At 43.1% G+C, this 22,575-nt stretch overlaps 1 protein-coding gene across 1 annotated transcript in view; it reads left to right on the plus strand.

Moving 5' to 3' along the window:
* Positions 1-22,575, plus strand: part of TDRD12 (tudor domain containing 12) — a 64,431-nt gene that overhangs the window by 28,914 nt on the left and 12,942 nt on the right. The window contains exons 9-22 of the mRNA XM_028123668.2: positions 1,328-1,425; positions 2,010-2,086; positions 4,694-4,774; positions 6,753-6,813; positions 7,154-7,261; positions 9,693-9,878; positions 11,646-11,802; positions 12,285-12,412; positions 13,993-14,184; positions 14,418-14,546; positions 15,577-15,694; positions 16,278-16,417; positions 16,551-16,771; positions 19,061-19,160. Of these exons, the coding sequence (XP_027979469.2) occupies positions 1,328-1,425; positions 2,010-2,086; positions 4,694-4,774; positions 6,753-6,813; positions 7,154-7,261; positions 9,693-9,878; positions 11,646-11,802; positions 12,285-12,412; positions 13,993-14,184; positions 14,418-14,546; positions 15,577-15,694; positions 16,278-16,417; positions 16,551-16,771; positions 19,061-19,160 (1,796 nt within the window). The remainder of the gene's footprint in view (positions 1-1,327; positions 1,426-2,009; positions 2,087-4,693; positions 4,775-6,752; positions 6,814-7,153; positions 7,262-9,692; positions 9,879-11,645; positions 11,803-12,284; positions 12,413-13,992; positions 14,185-14,417; positions 14,547-15,576; positions 15,695-16,277; positions 16,418-16,550; positions 16,772-19,060; positions 19,161-22,575) is intronic.

Below are 22,575 nucleotides of genomic sequence, written 5' to 3' on the forward strand. Positions count from 1 at the left end.
ACCCAGAGATCCCATGACAAGCAGGCTTGGGCACCAAGTTATTTTAACGAAAGATTAGACCAGTTTGCAACATCATTTCACATTTCCAGCATTTACTATTTATTTTAGTGATTTACATTATTTAATAGGTAAAAAATGTACCTTGTCATTTCAGTTGTGTTTCTCTTATTGATGCTTAGTGTGAACACTTTTCCAGGATTGCTTGTGTCATACCCTAAAAAATGATTGCTGGGTTGATTTTCTTTTCTTTTTCTTTCCATCACACCTCAGTTTTTACCCAAGCGTAATTACCTCGCTTGATTATTCATATTCACTGATGAGTGTTTGTCACTTTTCCAAATCAGATCTAGGCCTAAGGAATAAAGATATTTGAAAGAGTCTGCTTTAGAATTTTGCTGCCTGCTGGCTATTCAAATCCAGCCTGTTTCCTAATGCTTTCTCTACCTACTGTGCTATTAAGAAGTGAGATGCACAGGTGTGATCCTGAATCATTGCTGAAACTGAGTTACAGTTGATATTCTGGTTCTGATCGCTTTGTAACAAACATTTGATAATGGTTAGTGGTGTAAAGCATTTTATAATGTGTATGGATTCTGTGGTCGGGACTTTGGAATGGGCATAACACAAAGGATTTGTCGCGGTTCCACAGTGTCTGGGGCCTCAGCTGGGAAGACCTGAGGGCTGGTGGTGAGGAAACAGATGGATTCATTTGAAACTTAGGTGGTGACATCTCTGGCAGCTGATTTGTGGCTTTGGCTGGGACCATGATTGGGGCGCTAATCTGAAATTCCTATAGTGACCTTTCCATGGGGTTGCTTGAGCTTCTTCCCAGCATGCTGGCTGGGTTTTGACAGCATTCAAGAGGACAGGTCATAAGTACATGGCATTTTGGCCGTCTAGCTTTGAAGTCACATAACCCCACTTCCATGTTGCTTACAAGCCCCCCCGACCCCCGGCTCCCGGGAAGGGAATACAGAGCCCGTGTCTTGGTGGGACACATGTCAATGACAAATTGTAAGAAGAGCGAGTATGTTGGGAGACATGGTGTGGCCCTCTTTGAAAAATATAGTTTGCCAACTTGGGAAAATAAATTGTGTTTAATTGCTAGTAAGCCGGTAAAGGAATTACTTAAACATCTTTTAGTGTGACAAGGTCTGAAACAAGATTTTTAAATTTAATCTCCTCAAGTAAAGTTTAATTCAAAACCCTATTTAATAATTTCATGTATTAAGATTTTTATGATTGTACTTTTAAGTTTATAATCCTTTTTCTGTTTTTTATTAATAGCATTTTCTAAGAAAGGTCTTTTTTACTTCTTATTTTGCAGATAAAACTATAAAATGTAATCTGGATTCATTGAGAGGTTCACCTAAAAAAAAGCCTGAAAAGAAACAACAGTGCATCTCTTTGAAAGATGTAAATAAGGTTGTATTTTAAAATGTTCATTAGGTATAAAGTTCATACAAGGTTAATTTTAGAATATTCTCATTTGAAATCTAGGAACTAAAGTGTGTTTTCTGTTAAGAAATCCTTGGCTGTGGTCATGTCTTTCAGGAAGAAATATAGTTTGTGTGTTGGCTCTAATTCAAAAGAACAAGAGAACTCTAGCCTCCCTCTTGTTGCTGGCCTAGGGGCTTCTCTGCAGGATTGGGTATTTATGCTCATTTAACAAGGGTGTGAAAACCTGAGATTATTGGGACACTCTAACAGTTCCAGTCCAACCTGTCCAACCTGTCTTTCCAGTCCTTCGACAAGACAAGTGAAATAATTACAGGACATTTGAAATACTGATTATCTGAAGTGCCACCTGCTTGCTACTTGGACACTTTAATCTAGTGGTTATAGCCATGGCATAACCACATTATCCAGTTCTTTGTCTCTCCATGTCTGTGTTGCCTGAAAATGATCTGGGATGGTTGTTTATGAGAATGACTCCCATGGAATTTTAGCTCCATAAGGATACGTATCTTGCCAGCATACACATTCTTTCTAAAAAAATTTTTTTACAGTGTGTTGAATCCTCCATGTACTGGCCAACAAAGAGGGGGATAACCTTATATGCTGAGCCAGATACACCAGCAGCAAGGTATGATTTGAAAATTTAGTGTGATCGAATAGATACATGAATGTAATACTGTCTTACATGGTGTTTTGTATGATCGATGGTAGGAAAGGATTCAATTTCAATAAAGAGTGGTCCAGAAATTTTGATTAAACCTGTATTAATTTTAAAGAAAAACATAACAACGGGTTAGTAGCACAACTGACCAGAAATTGGTAGTGGCTCTAGAGTCTCCGTGTTACCTTGTTGGACAAAGTTGTTTCTGTGAGGTAGGTCCAGTGGAATTGTCCTGATGTAGAGGCTGGTACGTGTGGGCCAGAAGGCAGTACAAGGTGGTGGGGGGCAAAGACTGGCTGTTGAGGAGGAGTATCTGAGGCTTTGACCGTAACCCTGTCCACATCAAGAGGCGGGTTCATGATGTTTGTGAAATCACAGAACAGTTGTACTGTTATTACACCGTGTTGCAAATAGTGTAAGATCTTAGTCCTGTGCTCTGTTCCTCCGCTCCTGGGCTTCGTGCTAGTGTTGTCCTACATTTCATTTATACATTCTTTATACATCCTAGGCTCTAGTATCATTTGTATCTAAACTTAGGTCAGTGGTCTTTTCGAGAGATTTAAATAGAAAGAAGAATACCTTCTGTGTTTACCTGCGTAGTTACCGTCAGTGCTTTTCACTGTTTGTGTAGATTCAGATCTCCATCTGGTATCATTATGCTTGTCCCTGAAGGACTGCCTTTACTGTTGATTGTATTGTGGGTCTGCTGGTGATGGATTCTTTCAGTGTCTGTATGTCTGGAAAAATTATTTCAGCTTCATTTTTGAAAAAGGATATTTTTGCTAGATATAGAATTCTAGGTTGATAGTTCTTTTTTCTCTGTATTTTAAAGATACTGGTGTCCTGTCTGCTTGCTGCATCATTCCTAACGCAAAAGCTACTGTCATCTTTTTCTTTGTTCCTTTGTTTGCAACATGTCTTTCTCCTCTGACTGCTTTTGAGATTCTTTTTCTTTGTTTCTGGTTTGAGCAATTTAATTACATATGCCTTGGTGTAGTTTCTCTCCTGTTTCTTATCCTTGGTGCTCATTAAGGTTCTTCATGTGTAGATTTTTGTCTTGCATCAGATTTGGAGAGTATTCAGCTGCTATTGTACAGATGTTTGTCTGCACGCATCTCTTTCTCCCGTCCTCTTGAGACTGATGAGACAAGTATCATACCTTTTGATACTGTCCGAAAGGTCCCTGAGACTTGGCTCTTTTTTTTTTTTTTTTTTTTACCTTTTTTCCTTGCTATTCTTCAGGTTAGTAATTCTGCTGATGTATCTTTAACTTAACTGAGCCTTCTGTCATCTCCATCCTGCTGAAATTTTTTTGTTGTATTTTTCCATTTTAAAATTTTCATTTGGTATTTTTTATAGTTTGTATTTCTTTGCTGGGAACTTTAATTGTTCCACTCAAGAGTGCTCACCCCTCCCTCCCTTAGGGATCGTGGTTATAATAGCTGCTTTAAAGTACGTGATGATTCCCACTTGTCTGCCATCCTGGGGTTCGCACCTGTTGATTATCTTTTCCCTTGACAGTCGATCTGGTTTTTCTGGTTCTTTGTGTGTTGTATTCTGGATATTTTGAATATTATGGTGTGAGACTCTGGTTTCTGTTCAAATCCTCTGGACAATGTTGGCCTTGGTGTTTTTGTTGTTTATTTAATAGGAAGTCAGTGACTCCATTCTGGTCTCAGACTCCGTCTCGTTTGGGTGGTGACTGCAGCTCTGCTTTGGGTCTGTTCTGAATATGCTCAGCTTGGGGCGAGCCTGGGACTTGTATTGGGTCATTCTCTGGCACACACTCTTTTCTCCAGGATTTTCCTCACATTGACCATTTTGTAGATGTTCCCTCTCCTTGAGCCCCTGTCCAGGTAGATGGCTTTTCATGGAGAAACGGCCATGCCAGGTCTGTGTGATTGGGGCCACTTGTGGAACAAAATAGCAGTGGAAACAAGAGGGGAAAAAGATGGAGGTTTCCTCCGCATCTTTGGACCCCGGGGTCCATTTCCTAGATCCTCTAGAGAGAGGGAGTTTCGGGTGACAGCCCCCTGTCACCACACTGCAGCTACATGACTGGAGCTGCCCATGGCGCAGGGCCAAAGAGAAAAAGGGAAAAGAGGAAATCAGTCAGTGTAGCTGTCTTATCTCCCCTTCCTGCTTCTCTGGCTTGAAATAGAGGGTTTCTCTCAGTGCTTGATGTCCACATCCGTGGTGCAGTTCTGTGTCTGGGGCCAGCCTCAGGCCAACACCAAGAGACAGAGGAGTGTAAAATCCCTGGGAATTCTCCACGATTCTGGTGGTTTGCAAGGTTTGACTTCTCTCCCCTTCAGTTCTGTGCTTTACACGGGGTTTCCAGCTGAGGTCAGAGGAGAGACCGGCTGTGGAGGGCTTAGGCCCTCTTGTTGAGCACCAGCACCCTCAATGTGGTTTTCATCCTTAGAGGTCCATTCTCACCGAAATAAATCTGCATATGTAGAGCGACACACTCCTTAGTGCTACCTAACTGAGTTTTCTCCCAGAAAATATAGGCATTTTCAGGATTGGGGCAAATGGGCTCGGAAATTCTAATCAATGTTTTTTGGTTTCTAGTGCTTTATGTCAGAAGCCAAATGAGAAACCACTTAGGTTGGCTGAGAAGAAAGAACACAATGAGAAGAATGGCTGTGTGAAGTATGAATTATTTCTTTGGTCTACATTTTTTTAATTTTTTTATTTTTTCAAAGATTTTAGTTAGAGAATGAGAGAGCACATGAGACGGGGGAGGGTCAGAGGGAGAAGCAGACTCCCCGCCGAGCAGGGAGCCTGATGCGGGACTCGATCCAGGGACTCTAGGATCATGACCTGAGCCGAAGGCAGTCACTTAACCAACTGAGCCACCCAGGTGCCTGGTCTACATTTTTTTTTTTAATAATTGTAATAAAATTATAAGCAGGAAGGATTTACATATGATTTTATTTTTTATTTCAAACCCGCATTCCCTTGTGGAAAATACACCTACAGTGTCCGCTGTAGGCTTTGAAGTTAATTGTTTTTCCTGTTCGCTAGGGTAGATTTTTCTTTTAAAATATTTGTTCCACTGTAAATAATCATATTCTGCCTCCCCTTCCTGATTCTTTTGGTGAAATTTTATGAAACAAATTAGATACGGTTGGTCTTTGGGGCTGTTGGTCTTCTATGGGTTTACATCTGCTGCTCTCCCGGCTTTCTGATGGCCAAAGGGGTCTTCCACCTGCTGGAGAAACTTTTTCATTACTTGTAGTGTGGAACTGGGTTTTGTTTTGTTTTTTGTTTTGTTTTGTTTTGTTTCTGTCTTGTCAGATTCACGAGGTATTCACTGACGAGTTAACAACAGAGTAGTAACTTTATTTCCTACTTGGTTAATCCATGAAACATTCTCATACTCGTTTTTATGATTTCTTACCATACCAGCCTAAAAACACCCTTATAGTCCCGGTAACTGTAGCTGCTCTGAAGTCAGTCACCAGAGTGACAAGGGATTTACGACAGTTCAGAACTGGGTGGGTCATACTGTGTCCACTGATTGGCCCGGGATGACTGGGGAGAGGGTGTTGACTGCAACACCGTTGGGTTGCCTGCCTCCCAGAGCCCACCCTCTGGCCCCGCAACACCCTTGCACCCCCAGGAGCTCCTCACAGGGCTCCCTGGCCACCCCCTGCAGCCCACAGATCTGGGGGTGGCTGTCAGCGCAGCTGTGTTGACCCCTCCTCCCAGGGCAACCCTCCACCCTACTCCCCGAAAGCCGTGGGGCTGCACCTGGTGGTTTTCCCTGGAATGAGAGACCTTGCATTACCCGTGCAGCTCATTTCTTACTTTCATTACGTTAAATTATAACTTGATAAGCAACCCCGAGGTACTCTATTGCCTTTCATTTTTGTATTAAAAGGTGGTATCTTCTCTCCTCATGGGCTAAATGCCCTTTACTTAGAATCCATTGATTCAACAATGGCAGTGACTCTGCCAGTGGTTCAAGATTATGGCACAGAAGCGAGAAGGCTGTGGGTTTCTCAGCAACGTGACATGACCTGGTGGTCATGCAGTCTTTCTTCATGTCAAAACAGGTGTTCCTGGGATTGGTGGCACTGTGTCCACAGCCTGGGGGCCAGTCCGTACTGACCTGACCTCTGTGGCCTTTTATCACAATAAACAGGACAAAACGGGGCGAGCAGTAATTTCACAGCTATGCCTTGGGATATACAGTTGACCCATGAACAACATGGACGTTGTTGGGAGTGCTGACCTCCCACACAGTTAAAAGTCTGCATATAACTTGTGACTCCCCCCGAACTTAACTATTCATAGCCTGCTGTTCACCAGAAGCCTTACCAGTAATGTAGTTGATTAACATGTATTTGTATGTCTTATGTATTATGTACTATATTCTTATAATAAAGTAAGCTGGAGAAGAGAAAATATTACTAAGAAAACCATTAGGAAGAGAAAGTACATTTTTAGTACTGTACCGTAAACAATCCGCATGTAAGTGGGTGTGCATGGTTCAAACCTGTGTGGCTCAAGGGCCAACTGTGTATTTCATTTTATCTCTGTCAAGGAAGAATTAAAAATTATAACTCAGTTGAAATATTAACACTCCTTTTTCCTTCAAATTGTCCTTTTCACTATTTTATAGATTGTTGCAGTTTTTAAATCCTGATCCTTTGAGAACTGATGGGATCTCTGATCTACAGCAGGTATGACAACCCTACACAAAAATTAAAAATCCACGACAGCTCTTTACTCTTTAAGTCCATCTCCTTCCTCGTCTGGATTTGAGATTAGAAGAGAAAACCCCCTTAGGTGGGGACTCTCCCCGAAGACACCCTTTTAGAGATTCTCCAGTGAATTACTGCTTTAGAGAAATTATTATTTGGTGGGGGATAGTAGATGCTCTTCCTTTCATTTTGGTAGTTTTGGGTGGGTTTTGATGAGCATATATACCTAGGCTGTCCTTCCTTTGCATAAAGTGGTTGACTTCCTGCACTGGCGGGCGGGGCGGGGGCATCTAACTAACCGTGGGGCATGCTGTCTCAGTTGCAGAGGCTGCGTTCCGGCTCCCAGCAGCCCTTGGCCGTGCTCAGGCACAAGATCGAGCCTTGCTTGTCCATTGACGCGTCGCCACTTTCGGCAGACATGAGAAAGGTAAAAGTGCTCCTGAAGGCGGGCTCATGAAGGAATGCTGACCTGTTCTAACATAGGATTTTTAGGAAACCCTTCCAAGGCTGTACTTGTGTCGTTTCTTGGCTTTGGAAGTCCTCTTTTAAGCTTTTGTTATTAAGTTCTCGTGTATTCTTTGGGTTTACTTCCTATAAGTGAATAATCCTTTTGTGGCAAAACCACTGTATAATTCTTTTTTTTTTTTTTAAGATTTTTTGTTTATTTTTTAACAGAGAGAGAGACAGTGAGAGAGGGAACACAAGTAGGGTGTGTGGGAGAGGGAGAAGCAGGCTTCCCGTTGACCAGGGAGCCCGATGTGGGACTCGATCCCAGGATCCTGGGATCGTGACCTGAGCCGAAGGCAGATGCTTAACAACTGAGCCACCTAGGCGCCCACCACTGTATAATTCTTAATGCTTTTCTGAAATAAGTTTTCAAATGCGTTTAGGGAAAGGGGCTTATTAGAAGGAGCAACAGGTTGCCAGGGCAGTTATGCTATATTTCCGAGTGTTCTCAAAACTGCTTTAGAGACCTGCCATTTCAGTTGGTAAATTGACCACGCATGCTTTTCTATTTCCTTCTTGATTAAAAAAAAAAAAAAAAAAAAGACAGGAAGAAAGAGGCTAAATCCACGAGGATGAAGTGAATGAGAACAAAGTCTTTAGTGGCCTAGAAATTTCCACAGGCTTTCAGAAGATAGAAAACAGGCAGCAGAGTGTGGCTGACTAGTAGAGGAAGGAGAGAAGTAGGAGGTTCCGACCTTCCCTCTGCCCGGTCCTGAGCGTCTGCGGTCAGCCTCTCGGGAAGGACGATCTTTTTGAAGGAACTGAATGGCCCTAGAAACGCCCTTCGGATGAATTCTCCCAGTGAAGACACCTGCTCGCTGCCCTGGCTTCCTGCAGGGCTGTGGTGCTCGCGGAGCCGAGCTCTGTGCTGGCCACACGTCTTCCAGCCTGCTTTTAGTGGGCCTCCTCCCGGTGAACACACATCAGGGATCCTTAGACATTTGATGAAACCTCCCACCTAAAAAGAAAAGAAAAGCATTTTTTAAAAAAAAGACCAAAATAAAACTCTGAAGGAAACAGTGTAGGCAATAGAAGATAATGCTACAAAATAAATACCCTCAGAGATAAGTATTAACAGTATTTATTAAATAATAGGGTGCTATAAAAAAGGCCCAGAAGATAAAAATGGTTCTTGGAAATTCAGAATGCTATAGAGATAGAAACCAAGCAGCAGACTGGAGAGAGAAAATGGAAGCTAACTCTTAGAAAGTAGAGCAAAAAGACAAGGAGATGGAAATAGGAGGGAAACAATTTGAGGGTCATTTCGAGGTCTAGTCTCTGCAGTGGGATTTTTTTAAAAAGAGCAAAGGAAGTGGGCAGAAAATTCTGAGAAGAGCAACACACGAGTGACTTCCAGAGCTCATGGAAGGGACTGTCCAAATTAGGAGAGTCCTCCCACGAGCCCGGCATAGTGAGGGGGGCAGGATCGTGGGCTCTCGGCTGTGAAGTGTCCAATCGGGGGGCTTCCGAGGGCACAAATGCCTTCAGACTTGCCGTCGGTAACACCCGAGGGGCACTGATTCCGAGATTCGGGTGAAAAGTTCTTTCCAACCTTGAGGTCCATCCGAAACTAGCAATGAAGACATTTTGAAGACATGCAAGAGTCTCACAAGAATTGACTTCCTCAAGAGAGACACCCCTGAGGTATGTTCTCCACCAAAAGCAAGACAGTCAGCCAGGAAGGGTGACCGGCCTTGCAGACAGCAGGGACGGCGCCGGGAGGCTGCAGGGTGATGGCTGCTCGTGGGACGCCCGGTTGCTGGTCTGCGCTGCCCTTGGGGCTCGGGGATGGGGACGACACCAACTAATTGTGCTCATGAATTCAGTCTCTTGGAACGTAGGGTCATTGTGGCTAGAGAACTCTTTCTGTTGCCACCCTTGGGAGGTTTTAGTGACCGTTACATAGAAAAATAAGCGAATAAAGGCATGTGGGTTTTTTTTTTTTTTTAATTTATCTCTGCACCCAGTGTGGGGCTTGAACTCATGACCCAGAGATGAAGAGTTGAACGCTCCTCTGAGCCAGCCAAGCACCCCAATAAAGGCATGTTTAAAAAAAAAAGTTTGTACGTAAAGCTGATGTATTCACAGATGAGTAGGAGAAGCCGCACCCTTGCTCTGCTGAGCTCTGTGCACTTGGTTTCAATTTGGAGCCTAGAAAAGCAAGCGTCTTAGGGCAGGAGTTTGGTTTGGTGCTGAGAAAAGACTCGGGGACTCGTCAGGTTAGGTCTTAGAAAATACCAGAGTGAGCAACGTGTAGTGGCTGTTTTGGGGGGGGAATGAGCAAAGAGGTGGAGTTTCTGTTAGTTTTCTCTGCTTCATTTGTGGTTTTTTTGGTGGCTGATGTTTCGTAGGCTCTTCGAAGAAACAAGTTCCCAGGACCTAGGCTCGCGGAATCCCACTCTTGGCCCCCCATAGCCCGGGGCTGCGACGCGGTGGTCATCTCTCACTGCGGAAACGATCCTCTGCTGTACCTCCCGCCGGTGCTTACAATTCTGCAAACGGGGGGCTGCTACAAGTCTTTACCACGTAGAAATGGAGTAAGTTGGAGACGGTCTTGTTTCCACAACAACATGTCTTAAATATTTATTTTTAAATTTTATGCCGAACTTTTGGCGAAGTTTGGGTTACCTTACTCCTTTGGTTTCCATGACAAGACAGGAACTTACCAGAGTCATTGAGTCTCTGCCACTGATTCTCCCCTTGAGCCCCTGTGGTGGCCATAGGCTGAGCCAAGAGATTGCTGGCGTTTGGGGATGAATATATAGCTTATAAACTTCCTCCACTGATTCAGCTCCTCTGTCACGGTCACCCTGTGAGATGGCCGGCCGTGTACGGTTTCCACTGTTCCCTAGATGAGAAAATTAGCCTCATCTGACAAGTGAGACAAGAAGTGGGATTCAAACTTGGGTCTTTCTGTCATCGTGTCTCACGTTCTTTTTTTTTTTTTTTTTTAAAGATTTTATTTATTTATTTCAGAGAGAGAATGAGAGATAGAAAGCACGAGAGGGAAGAGGGTCAGAGGGAGAAGCAGACTCCCCGCTGAGCAGGGAGCCTGATGCGGGACTCGATCCCGGGACTCCAGGATCATGACCTGAGCCGAAGGCAGTCGCTTAACCAACTGAGCCACCCAGGCGCCCCGCGTCTCACGTTCTTTTAAGTATTTCAGAGCACCCCACACTGTTGTAGAACCCTACTTTATTCTTCGCATGTGCAGGAATGTGCAAGGATCTGTGAAGGATGCTGGAAAGGAGAGGAGTGGGGTGTGGGGTCAGGTGATGGGGGGTAGCAAGACGTGCTCTTGCGGGGTCTGGGCAGTCAGGTGAACCCCCATACAGAAGAGCTCTCTGCCCGACATGTCTCGGAGGATACAGTGAGTGCAGCTCTGTTCCTCATCAGAAGGTGAGGGATCGTAGTAAGAAAAGACACCGTTGCGTGTAGGAGAGAGACTCATTTTTCTCATTCTGCCATGTGGTTTTGATGATTGCCTTTGGAAGTCTGCATCGGTGGGGTTGTTATGTATTGACTTCACATCTCCATCCTTCAGTGAGCAGCTGACCCCTGTGGACCACATCCCTGCAGCCTGTGTTGAGATAGAACCAGGGCTGGGCCAGAAATGATGTCTGGGTCTTCCCTCTTGTGTCCTCTGCTTTCTCCACGTCTCTGTGGTCAGCTTGCTTTTAGTCCCGGTGCCTGGAAGCTGGCGCCCTACCTGGACTTGCGTGAAGGAGAGGGGAGACTTGTTCTTGTCTTCAGTTCATGGAGGGCATGTGTCCGGGAGGGTGTTTGGCAGGCAGCACAGCCTGACTTCACAGGAGATAACTGTGGGATGGTGGCCATCAGTGTTCAGATGGAGCCGTAGCAGACTTACCCCGAAAGAAGAGATGCTGACTTTTTCTAAAGCTCCTTTCAGGAGGCCGTTAGTTCGCCTGGTCCCTGGGAGCAGGAGTCCTAGAGCCAGACCACCTGGGTTCAGATCTTACTGCTCCTGCATATTAACTGTGTGGCCTTGGGCAACTAACTTTACCTCTCTGTGCCTCACACCTCTCATCTACCCTGTGAGAGTGTTTTAAAGACAAAATGAATTAATATTTGTGAAATGCTTGGTATAAGCCCTAGAGGAATCTGAGTCTGTGTGTCTAAATCCATTCTAATGAAATTATATCTTCTCTGACTTACAGGACAATGATGGTAGCAAACAAATTATATAGTGCTTACTCTGTGGAAGGAGATGTTCTGCATGCTTCAACATAGACTAGGTTCAGTTCCTAACTTTTGCCCCAAATTATGTGAATTTGTCTTTGCAGCCTCTGGCAGTCATCGTGTGCCCTGGGTGGAAAAAGGCCCAATTTACTTTTGAATTACTGGAAGATTATAGCACATCCTCCAGGCCTCTTCATCCCATGTTGTTAATAATCGGACTCCACATAGATGAAGCCAAAAACATGAAGCTTCCAAGGGGGTGTAAGCATCCTTTCCAAGCTGTTTGGTTTTCCCTGCAGAGCGCAGTGGGGCCCTGCCTGGCAGGGGCACAGGACACGGGCTTGTGTGACGATGTCACTAGTCCAGCTACAGGTGGGACCTCACTGTCCGTTGCGGGCAGGCAGAGAAAGGCAAAGGTTCGACCTTGGCTTACAGCCCTTCCATTGAGAAGGCGCCATGATTTCCTTCGCTCATTAACTATTTATTGAATACCTCCCGTTTGTTAGATGTCAACTGAACCCCCACCCCTGCCTTTCAGGAGCACAAACACTGGTGCGAGCCCAGGTGTTAGATAAGGACAAGTGTTGGCCCGGACAGCCAGGGCTCACCCGCCCCAGCAAGAAAAACCACTTTTTGCGTCATTAGACAGCAGTCCTAGAAAGTATGTGGCATCTTAGCAAAGGAAGTGTGAGAAAAACCTATGGAAAATCTGAATGTTAATTGTCTTCTCTTTTAAAATGTAGGTGACATCATTGTTACAACACCCCACAGCCTCCTGAGACTTCTCAAATACCAAAGCTTGTTATTTCTTAGACTCTGTCACCTCATCTTGGATGAGGTGGAAGTGTTATTCTTTGAAGCTACTGAAGAAGTAAGTATGGCTTCCATCGAGATGTCATTATCCCTCAGAAATAAATGTATGTATGATTGAAGTCTTACCTGCTTTTAGGAATCAGGAGATGACATGTCTATTGGGAGAAAAAGCCAGTTAATTTTGAAAAGTTTTCCCTTTAACTTTTATAATTGTGAAGAGAGTTCATCCGAAATTTCCTTCCCCAATTTTTAAAAAAAATGTTATTTATTTGACAGAGAGACAGCGAGAGAGGGAACACAAGCAGGGGGAGTGGGAGAGGGAGAAGCAGGCTTCCCGCGGAGCAGGGAGACCGATGTGGGGCTCGATCCCAGGACCCCGGGATCATGACCTGAGCCGAAGGCAGACGCTTAACCGACTGAGCCACCTAGTCGTCCCTTTTTCTCAAATTTTGAAGGTCTCTCTGAAGACCAAAAATTCTTTTCCAGTGAGGTTTCCTAAAATACTGATATTTTTATGATTATGGAAGCAATAAGTTTTATTCTAGAAAATTGGGGATACAGAGAAAAGTACTTGAACAACCCCAGCATCCACTGAGTTACACTCAGAGGTAACCACTCTTCCTGTTCTGGAATAATTTCTGTGTCAGTTGATACTTCAAACTGACGACATTGGGCCTTATTTTATGGCTAGTTTATAGCTTGCATTCTTCAGTAAGCAGCGTCGGGGGTGTAATTAGTAACCATCCTACAGGTTGATTGTTTGCTGGTCATGGGCCAGAATGGAATCCTGTGGGCATAACATAATTTTTTTAAATGGTCTGATTTTTGGACATTTAGCAGCATTTGTGTGTGCATGTGGCTAAAGAACATACGTCTTTTTTGCACGTTTCCCTTAGGATAAATTCCTAGGAAGGGGATTAATGGATCAAAGACTATGAATTCTTACAAGAAGGCATTTCTTGGGCGCAGTGTTAACATGATGAACACAAGCATTTCATTTGGGAGCAGTGATGTCCCCAGGTTCAAGTCCAGGCTTTGTTGCTTACCGACTGTGTGGGCCTATGCAGGGTTTGTGAATGCCTCTAAAGCCTCGGTTCTGATTTGCAAAACTAATACCCAGGATACTGCACTGTACAGTCGTCTTTCTGCAAGCGGAGACTCCCGTGGACGGCGTGCTGCCACACCACGCGCCCCGCACCCGGGCAGTGGGAGGCCTCAGGCCGGCTTCCATTTCTTGTGGGCTTGTTAAACGTGGCATCTCGTTAGCATCGTGCATTTCCTTGATTACTTGTCAGGCCAAGCCTTGGTACTGGCCACTCGAACTGTTCTCTGAGCTGCTTGTTCATTTTCTTTGCTTATTTTCTGTTGGCAGGATCATCTTTTTCTAGTCTGTTTGTAGAACTTTTTAATATAAGGATGTTAATGCTTCGTTACATAATGTTCCACATTCACCTATTGTTTGTGTTTTGTTTATATTTAACATTCTTTCCTTTTTAGTTTTTTTTTTTCTTTTGTTTGGAAACACCTTCCCCCGCTCTGAGAACAGAAAATGTACAATTCTTTACCTTTCATGTTCTGTCAACCAGTTATTACTCCCTTCTGAAATAAAAATGAAATTAATTATACTCATCTTTTTAGATGTTTGCTATATTAGATAACTTAAAAAAAAATATTGATGTTGAAGAAAGGGAATCTGCACCACATCAGATTGTTGCGGTCGGCGTTCACTGGAGCAGACATATAGAGCAGCTGGTCGGAGGGTTCATGAACGACCCCTACATTGTGGTCACAGCCGTGGAAGAGGCCGCTCTCTATGGCAGCGTCCAGCAGGTGCGGGCTCACGGGCCAGTGGGAGGTGGGGGCTGACGAACACAAGTGAGGGGCCGTGATTCATGGCCTCCTCCTAAACCATTACAGCTTTAATCTCATACAAAAATCTGTAATCCTGTATTTAGATTTATATTGATTTTCTGTACATTTTGCTGTTAAGATCCTCACTTAGCGATGAAAAGTGAAACTGGAGCACCATTCAAAACCACACTGTTGCTGTATTTCATTACCAGGTAGTACACCTTTGCCTAGAATGTGAAAAAACCTCTACTTTACTCCAGACTTTGGATTTCATTCCAAGTCAAGCACAAAAGACCTTGATCTTCACCGGCTCTGTAGCTGAAACAGAAATAGTGTGTAAGGTGAGCCCTTAAATGTCCTGTTTGTTTAAACCATGACTAAATGTCGGTAGTTAAATATTTGACAGGGGATAAAACGTTACAAGCTGATCAACAGTCTGAAGGAAGGGGTGGCTAGTGCTGTGGAGTATGCATAACAATGAGGCAGGACAGCAGGAGGCCTGACCTTGAGGGAGGAGCCAAGTAGGTGGGACCAGCCTTTCCGAGGAAGCAGATGTTTCCCCAGGGGGCCAGTGCTCTGTGTTTTGTCATTAAAAGGATCCCATTCATAAAGAAATGCCAGGGACCTCTGTACTCTCTTTAAAAAAGTAGAGACCGTGTAACACCAAGAGATAGATCACGTGGCCAGAAAAGCCAGCTAAATTGGCTACAGATTTATTTAATCTAAATCTACATAAATAGTAAAATGTAGAAATGAAGCCAAATACAAATTAAAATGTAAGAATCGGGAGCGCCTGGGTGGTGCAGTCAGTTAGGCTTCCAACTCTTGGTTTTGGCTCAGGTCCTGAGATTGAGCCCCACGGCAGGCTCCATGCTCATGGGGAGTCTGCATGGGATTCTCTCTCCCTCTCCCTTTGCCCCCCCCCACATGCTCTCTCTCAAATAAATAAATCTTTTAAAAAAAAGGTTCTATAAAAAAATTTTAAAAATATAAGAATCAGTAGTACATCCATCTTTCAGCAATGATGAACTAGAGGTGTCATGAAAAAATGTGACACATTGGCACATAAATTTGATGTGTGTGTGTGTGTACGTACATATGCACACATCTGTGTATACACCCATTATTTAAAAAGGAAAATAGTTTTAGCAAAATATTTTTCACTTAAGCAAATTTTTAGATACAAAGTATAGAATTTTAGAAATATATTTGTTTCAGTTTACAATCATCTTGTTCTTACAATTTGTGGATCAATGAGGTAATACCCTCACAGATAATTTTAAATGTTTTATACTGATAATTATTGATGGAACAATTAACTTCAAGCTTATGTTCCTGACTGTGAACTGGCCTATTTGGTTTCATCTTTAGGTAGTAGAAAGCAGTTCAATATTTTGCTTGAAAATGCATAAAGAAATGGTTTTTAATTTAAAAAGTGTTTTAGAACAGTGGAAGAAGAAGTTAAGTTCTGGCTCTCACATTGTATTAGGTAAGTGTTTTAATTTCTACTTCCATTTAGAGAAGGCTGAGCTAATAAGAATCATGTCGTCAGTTTTTTCTGTTTAGCTTGTCTCCCAATTTCTCATCATTTCCCAGATTTACTGAGAATTTATTAGTAATGTTAATTTCAAAATGAAGGTTAAACTCCGCCAAGATTTTGGTGTCGAGGTGAAGGCAGGGACCTGCGGAGCTCTGAGTGTAGGCCTTCCCCCTGGGGTTCCAGCCGGAACGTAAACATGGTGTGCCTCTGACGAAATCTGTCACAGATGGTTGTGAAATACCATGTTAGAGATCGAAAAGTCAAAAATGTATGAAATAAGTGCAAGATTGATGGGCAGCCTAGATTTGTAATAGAAGTGTTTTCCAAGCTAAAATTAGGGAGACCACTTTTCTCTGGAATGTCATCACTGGGCTGTGACATTTTGGGGAAAAAAAATGGGGAAGAAGTTTGTTGGCATCTAAAAAGTGAGATGCAGTAGAGAACCGTGTTCAAGTCCGGTTCCCGGAATTGCTCTGTAGTAAGTGCAGGAAAACAACAGCCTCGTTTGTGACTGTCGGATCCTTCTCTCCAGCCTTAACAGATGATTGCATACCGCTCTTGACCATCACCGATGCCACGTGTGTGATTCACTTCAGCTTTCCTTCCTCACCCAGAATCTTTGGTGGACGCCTGTACTGCATGTCTGATCATTTTCAGAGTTCCACCGAGCAGGTTTGATGAACTTTCTTGATCTTTAAATATTCTACTGGCATTATCTGTGCAATGACAAATTCAGAGTCCACAAAGTTTTGTCATTTAGACTGGGATGGATGACCTGTTGCCTTTATTCACTCCCGATTTTAAGGGTTCTCCTGCAGAACAGGGAGATAAGAAGACCAAATCCGTCTTGCTGCTGACAGAGAGGAACGCGTGCCACGCGGTCGGCGTCCTGCGCTACCTGGAGCGGGCAGAAGCCAAGATTCCCTCAGAGCTGTATGAGTTTACTGCAGGGGTTCTGGAAGCCAAAGAAGATAAAAAAGCCAGAAGGCCTCTTTGTCCGTATCTTAAGGCTTTTGGTTTTTGCAAGTAAGCCAGTCATCTTTTAAAAAATTGGAATGTACAGTAAAGGGCACAGTGATAGTTTCTTGCTGGGTGACCTTCACGTATGTACACACGATTCACACCACCACCCGCCTCTGGGAGACACCCTAGAGCTGCCCCCATGCTCCTTCCCAATCTGCCCTCCCCCTAGAAGTAACCGGCCCCCACTGTCTATCCACGTTGATGAATTTTGCTCATTTTCCAACTTCATATAAATGGAATTGTACATTCAGCCTACTGTTTGCGACATTCATCTGTGTTCCTGCATGGATCCGATGGATGGATTTATCTATTCAGTGGCACAGTATTCTGTTGTATAAATATATCACAGTGTATGTATTCATTCTCCTGGCGATGGGCCTGTGAATTGTTTCCAGCTTTTGGCTATTATGTATGAAGCTGCTGTGAACACTCTTGCACGTGTCTTTTTGTGGAAACATGCACTGGCTTCCTTGGAAGCTAGACTTTGGCATGGGATTGCTGGGTCACAGGGTGAGCAGACGTGTAACTTTCCGGAGGTGTGTGACTGTTTCACAATCCCATCAGCCATGTATGCGAGAGCTGAGTGGCTCCACACCCTCCCTGACATAGCTGGGGGAGTGTCACACCGTGGTTTCCATCGGTATTTCCCGAGTAATTAATGATGAGTGTCTTTTCACATGCCTGTGGGACATTTGACCAGCCTCTTCTTGTGAGGTGCCCGTTCAGGTCTTTTGCCCATTTTTGACATTGGGTGTTACCCTTTTTCTTATTGGTTTGTGGGAGTACTTTATTCCATCTGGATATAACTGCTTTGTCAGAGATGTGCCTAGAGAAGATCTCTTCCCAGTCCATGGCTTGCCTTTCTGCTCTTGTAAGAATCTTTTGAGGGGCAGACCTTTTTAACTTTGATGAAGTATTTCCTGGTTGATGTTATTTTGTGTCCTAATGTAAGAAATACTTGCTGATCTCTAGGTCATGAAGACACTCTTCTCTGTTTTCTTCTAGAAGCTTTATAGACTGTTTTCACACTTTGGTGTGTAATCTAGGGTGAGTTAATGTTTGTGTACAGTGTGAGATATGGGGCAAGGATTACTTTTTCCTGTGTGGATAATCACTTGCTCCGGTATCCTTTATTTAAAACATCACTGTGTTCGGGCGCCTGGGTGGCTCTTTTGGTTGAGCGACTGCCTTCGGCTCGGGTCATGATCCCGGAGTCCCGGGATCGGGTCTCGCATCGGGCTCCCTACTCAGCAGGGAGTCTGCTTCTCCCTCTGACCCTCCCCCCTCTCATGCTCTCTCTCTCTCTCTCTCTCTCTCTCAAATAAATAAATAAAATCTTTAAAAAAAAAATAAAACATCACTGTGTTCTCCCTGAATTGGTGCCTTTGACATAAACCAGATGATGTTTATGACCACTACATAAACCAGTGTATGAGATCTACACGTGGACTCTCTGTTATTTTGGTCTCTTTGTCCTTACACTGGTACTGAATTTTCTCACTGTAGCTTACGTTCTAGTGAGTCCTGGAATCTGGTGTGTAAGTTCTCCAACTTTGCTCTTCATCAAGGTGGTTTTGGCTATTTTAAGTCAACTGCATCTCCACATACATTTTGGAATAGGCTTGTCAGTTTCCTCAGGAACACTACCTGACTTTTGATAGCATGTGCATTGATACTATAAATCAGTTTGGAGAGCATGGATATCTCAACAGTCATGGGGGGCCTTCTCACTGATCCAGACATGATGCCAGTACTTGATCAGTGATTGGTGGGACATGGTAGGAAATGTCTGATGTGTATCGATTGGATTGAGCTTCATTTTAAGATAACTGTTGACTTTAACTTTTTTGAACTATGGTACATTAAACAGGTTATTAGTGGCGATTTTGATTATGCTGTTGACTTTTGAAACCAAAGCTTTAACTGTTTCTCAGTTTGGGTTACAGAATGACTTCTGGTTTAGAAGTTAATTATTAGCCTTTGTTTTGGGTTGTGGTGATAAATTTCTGATTCAGAGTCTTTATTTTGGAAGTACACTTTGTTCATTTTCAGAATGTCTATAGAGAAATAATGAAGTAACTCTTTAAGTTTATTCAGTGTTAATTAGATTTTAGGACCTCTTTTCACGAAGGTGCATGTTGTGTCATCTGAATTATTTAAAATGGTTACTTTAAAGTATTTAGAATAAAGGTCCCCTGATTTCAATTATAGATTAATTTTCCTGAAGAACAGTTTGAAATTCATGTGAAAAAGTATTGTTTTTGTTTTTAAAATCCAGTTACTTTTTTTCAGAGACAAAAGGATCTGTCCCGATAGACACCGTGTTAATCCAGAAATAGATATGCCAAGGAAATTATCCAATCAAACTCTACCAACATTTGGATACATCAAAGTACGTTCTGCTGCACTTTGTTTAATGATTAATGATCATTTTAATGAATGTATTTCATTTTTTTTCTTTTAGATTGCTTTATTTATCTGAGAGCGAGCGAGTGTGTGAGCGCGTGAGTGTGGGGTGGAGAGAGGCAGAGGGAGGGGGAGAGAGAATCCTCAAGCAGATACCCCTGCTGAGTGTGGAGCCTGACACAGGGCTAAGTCCCAGAATCCTGAGATCATGACCTAAGTCGAAACCAAGAGCTGGCCACTCAACCGACTGAGCACCTAAGCATCCCTTTAACATGGTTAAAGCAGTGGAATAATTATGACGCTCTTAATGAACCACCATTAGTCTGACAATAGGCATGGGTCCTTATAAGGTACCTTAATTCAAGACCCCAGTTTATTTAGAAAACCAAAGTCAAATTGGGAAAATAGATAAACCACTTCAATGGTTAGGAGGCTTTTTAGTTATATTTTCAGAAAGTTATTTCCATCTGGGGATGGGGACCATTAAAAATAATGCAACGATAGCACATCTTTTCAAAACATCCATGATTATTCCTTTGAGGAAAATTCTGAAATGTAGATAAAATTACTGAGTTAAGAGTGTGTCACTTTCTTTTGAATCCTTTTTAATATTTCTTCCTTTCTTCTTGAGTTCAAGATTGCTCTCCTTTCTGCCTTCCCTTTTTCCTAAGGCAGATCTGTTCTCATTTGCACCATTCTTTCTTCCTAGTTCTGTCACCTCCTTTGAGTTTTTGGTGTTTTTTTTTAATTTAGGTTGTTCTTTTGTACCTATCATTTATCATATATGTATCTCTTTTATGTATTATTTTTTTAAGTAATCTCTATTCCCAACATGAGGCTTGAACCCACAACCCTGAGATCAAGAGTCACATGCTCCACTGAGGCAGCCAAGTGCCCTATTATTTTCTTAATGAACGGGAGGATAGGTAGCTTGTTTTGAAATGGAGGGGTACAGTTTTGGTCTGTCTTGTGGATACATCTTTCCTAGTGGCTCACATTATCTATGGGGACTGTTACTCTCCTTATTCTCTTTTTTGTTATGATTTAATATGGGATCTGACTTTGATACTTTGCTACGGCTCCTTTTTAGATAAAATATATTTTCCTTACATTTTAGAAGGAGGTGTGGGTCAGGGTGACTTACAATTTCAGAGTTCTCATTTCCGTTTCTTATAAAAAAAAAAAAGTAGGAGACGTCGTTTCTGAGATTGTTAAGATTTTCTGGCCCTGTTTCCCTCCCCCACTTGCGTGTGGCGCCTCTCTTCCCTCATATCTGGTGTCTTTGGCTGGACGGTTCGAGACTCCACAGGGCTCCAGGCTTTGCCCGTTGTTGGAGTGCATGAAAGCCTCCAGGCTCAGCTGCTCTTGTCCCCTGCCCCACCCCCAGCCCCGTATTTCCAGTGAGTACCTGTTGCCACTCACAGACTTCTCCTGTGTTTGGCTCCATCAGGTAGTGACACCATGCAGGCTTTGTGATCTGGCTGGGTTTTGTTCATCTGCTATTTTGTCATTGTTGTTGTTTAAATTAACTGATGCTTATTTTTTAGAACAGTTTAGGTTTATAGAAAATTTGAGCAGAAAATACAGAGTTCCCTCTACCATCCCCCCCAAAACTTCCCCCCATCTTGCATTAGTGTGGTGCATGAGTGACAGTTGATGAACCAATATTGATACGTTATTATTAACTGAAGTCTGTAGTTTACATTGAGATTCACTCCCTATAGTGCACATTCTGGGGATTTTGCCAAATGGGTAGTGATACCTCTCCACTGTGACGGTATCACATAATTCTTAACACTGCTCGAAAATCCCCCATGCTCCACCCTTCCCCTCTTCCCTGGAACTCCTGCTTGTCACCGATACTTTACCATCCCGTTATTTTGCCTTTTCCAGAATGTCATAGAATTGGAACTATACAATATATAGGTTTTTTAAACTGGCTTCTTTCATTTAGCAATATGCATTTGAGGTTCCTCCACATCTTCTTGTCTTCGTAGGTCATCTTTTATTGCTGAATATACCAGTTTATCCATCCACCTACTGAGGGACATCTTGGTTGCTTCCGAGTTTGGGCAATTATGAACAAGGCTATGGGAAATATTCATGTGGCGGTTTTTGTGGACGCATGAGTTTTCAACTCAACTTGGGTAGTACCAAGGAGTGTGATTGTTGGATCGTACGGTGAGACTGTTTTGCTCCGTTTGCATTCCAGCCGGCAAAGAGTGAGAGCTCCTGGCGCTCCTGCCCTCGCCAGTATTTGCTGTTGTCGGTGTTTTGGATTCTAACTGTTCTAGTAGGTGTGTAGTGGTGTCTCACTGTTTTAATTTGGAATTCCCTGATGATGTTGCGCATCTTTTCATGTGCTTATTTGTCACCCATATGTCTTCTTTGGTGAGTTGTCCAGGTTTTTTTGCCCGTGTTTCAGTTGGTTCGTCTGCTTTCTCATTGTTGCGTTTTAAGAGTTCTTTGTAGATTTTGGACACCAGTCCTTTATCAGAAATACGTTTTGCAAAGATTGTCTCCCAGTCTGTGGCTTGTCTTTTTGTTCTCCTTATAGTCTTGCAGAGCAGAAGTTTTTAATTTTAATGACGTTCAGCTTTCCAATTGTTTCTTTCGTGGATTGTGCTTTTGGCGTATCCACAGGCTCATCATGAAACCCAAGGTCACCTCGATTTTCTCTTTTGTTATTTTCCTCATCTGCTTTTATTTGGGGGTCTGCGGTGATATTTTGCCAATTAGTTCTGTAGCAAAGTATATCCCTGGTATTTGGTTTTGCCATCTCATTGCTCTGTTTATGTGGAGATTCAGAGAGAGTCAAAACATGTGATACTTTGCCGCGCTGCCACCTTCCCAGACCCTGTCTAACCAGACCCCCACTTCTAATTAGCTGTATTGAGGTACAGTTTACATACAATAAAAATCACTATTTAGAAGTGTATAGTTTGTTGAGTTTTGATAAATACATACAATCGTGTATCCACCACCACAATGAAGATATGAACATTTTCATGACCCCAAAAAGGTCTCTCCTGGTCCCCTGCGGTCAGTCCTCATCCCAACCCCCACTCCCGGCAGCCACCGGACCTGCTTTCTGCCACTAGAGCTCTGTCTTTACTAGATTTTCATATTAATGGAATCATACAGTATGTAGTCTTTTGAGTCTGATTTCTGTTATGTAGCGTACTGCTTCTGAGATTCACCTGTGTTGTCTTTCTCATAGTTGAGCAGGATTCCGTTATGTTGATGTGCCATAGTTTGTCCGTCTCTTCACAAGTTGATGGACATTTGGGTTGTTTGCGGTTTCTGGATGCTCTGAACTTCTGGATTGCAAGTCTTTTCAGACCTACATCTTCATTTCTCTTGGGTGAGATGTAGTGGAAATGCTGTGTCATAGGGTAACT

This window comes from Eumetopias jubatus, unplaced genomic scaffold (assembly GCF_037043125.1).
Source record: "Eumetopias jubatus isolate StellerSeaLion01/CBP00866 unplaced genomic scaffold, mEumJub1_p1.0 scaffold_10, whole genome shotgun sequence".
Lineage (NCBI taxonomy): Eukaryota > Metazoa > Chordata > Mammalia > Carnivora > Otariidae > Eumetopias > Eumetopias jubatus.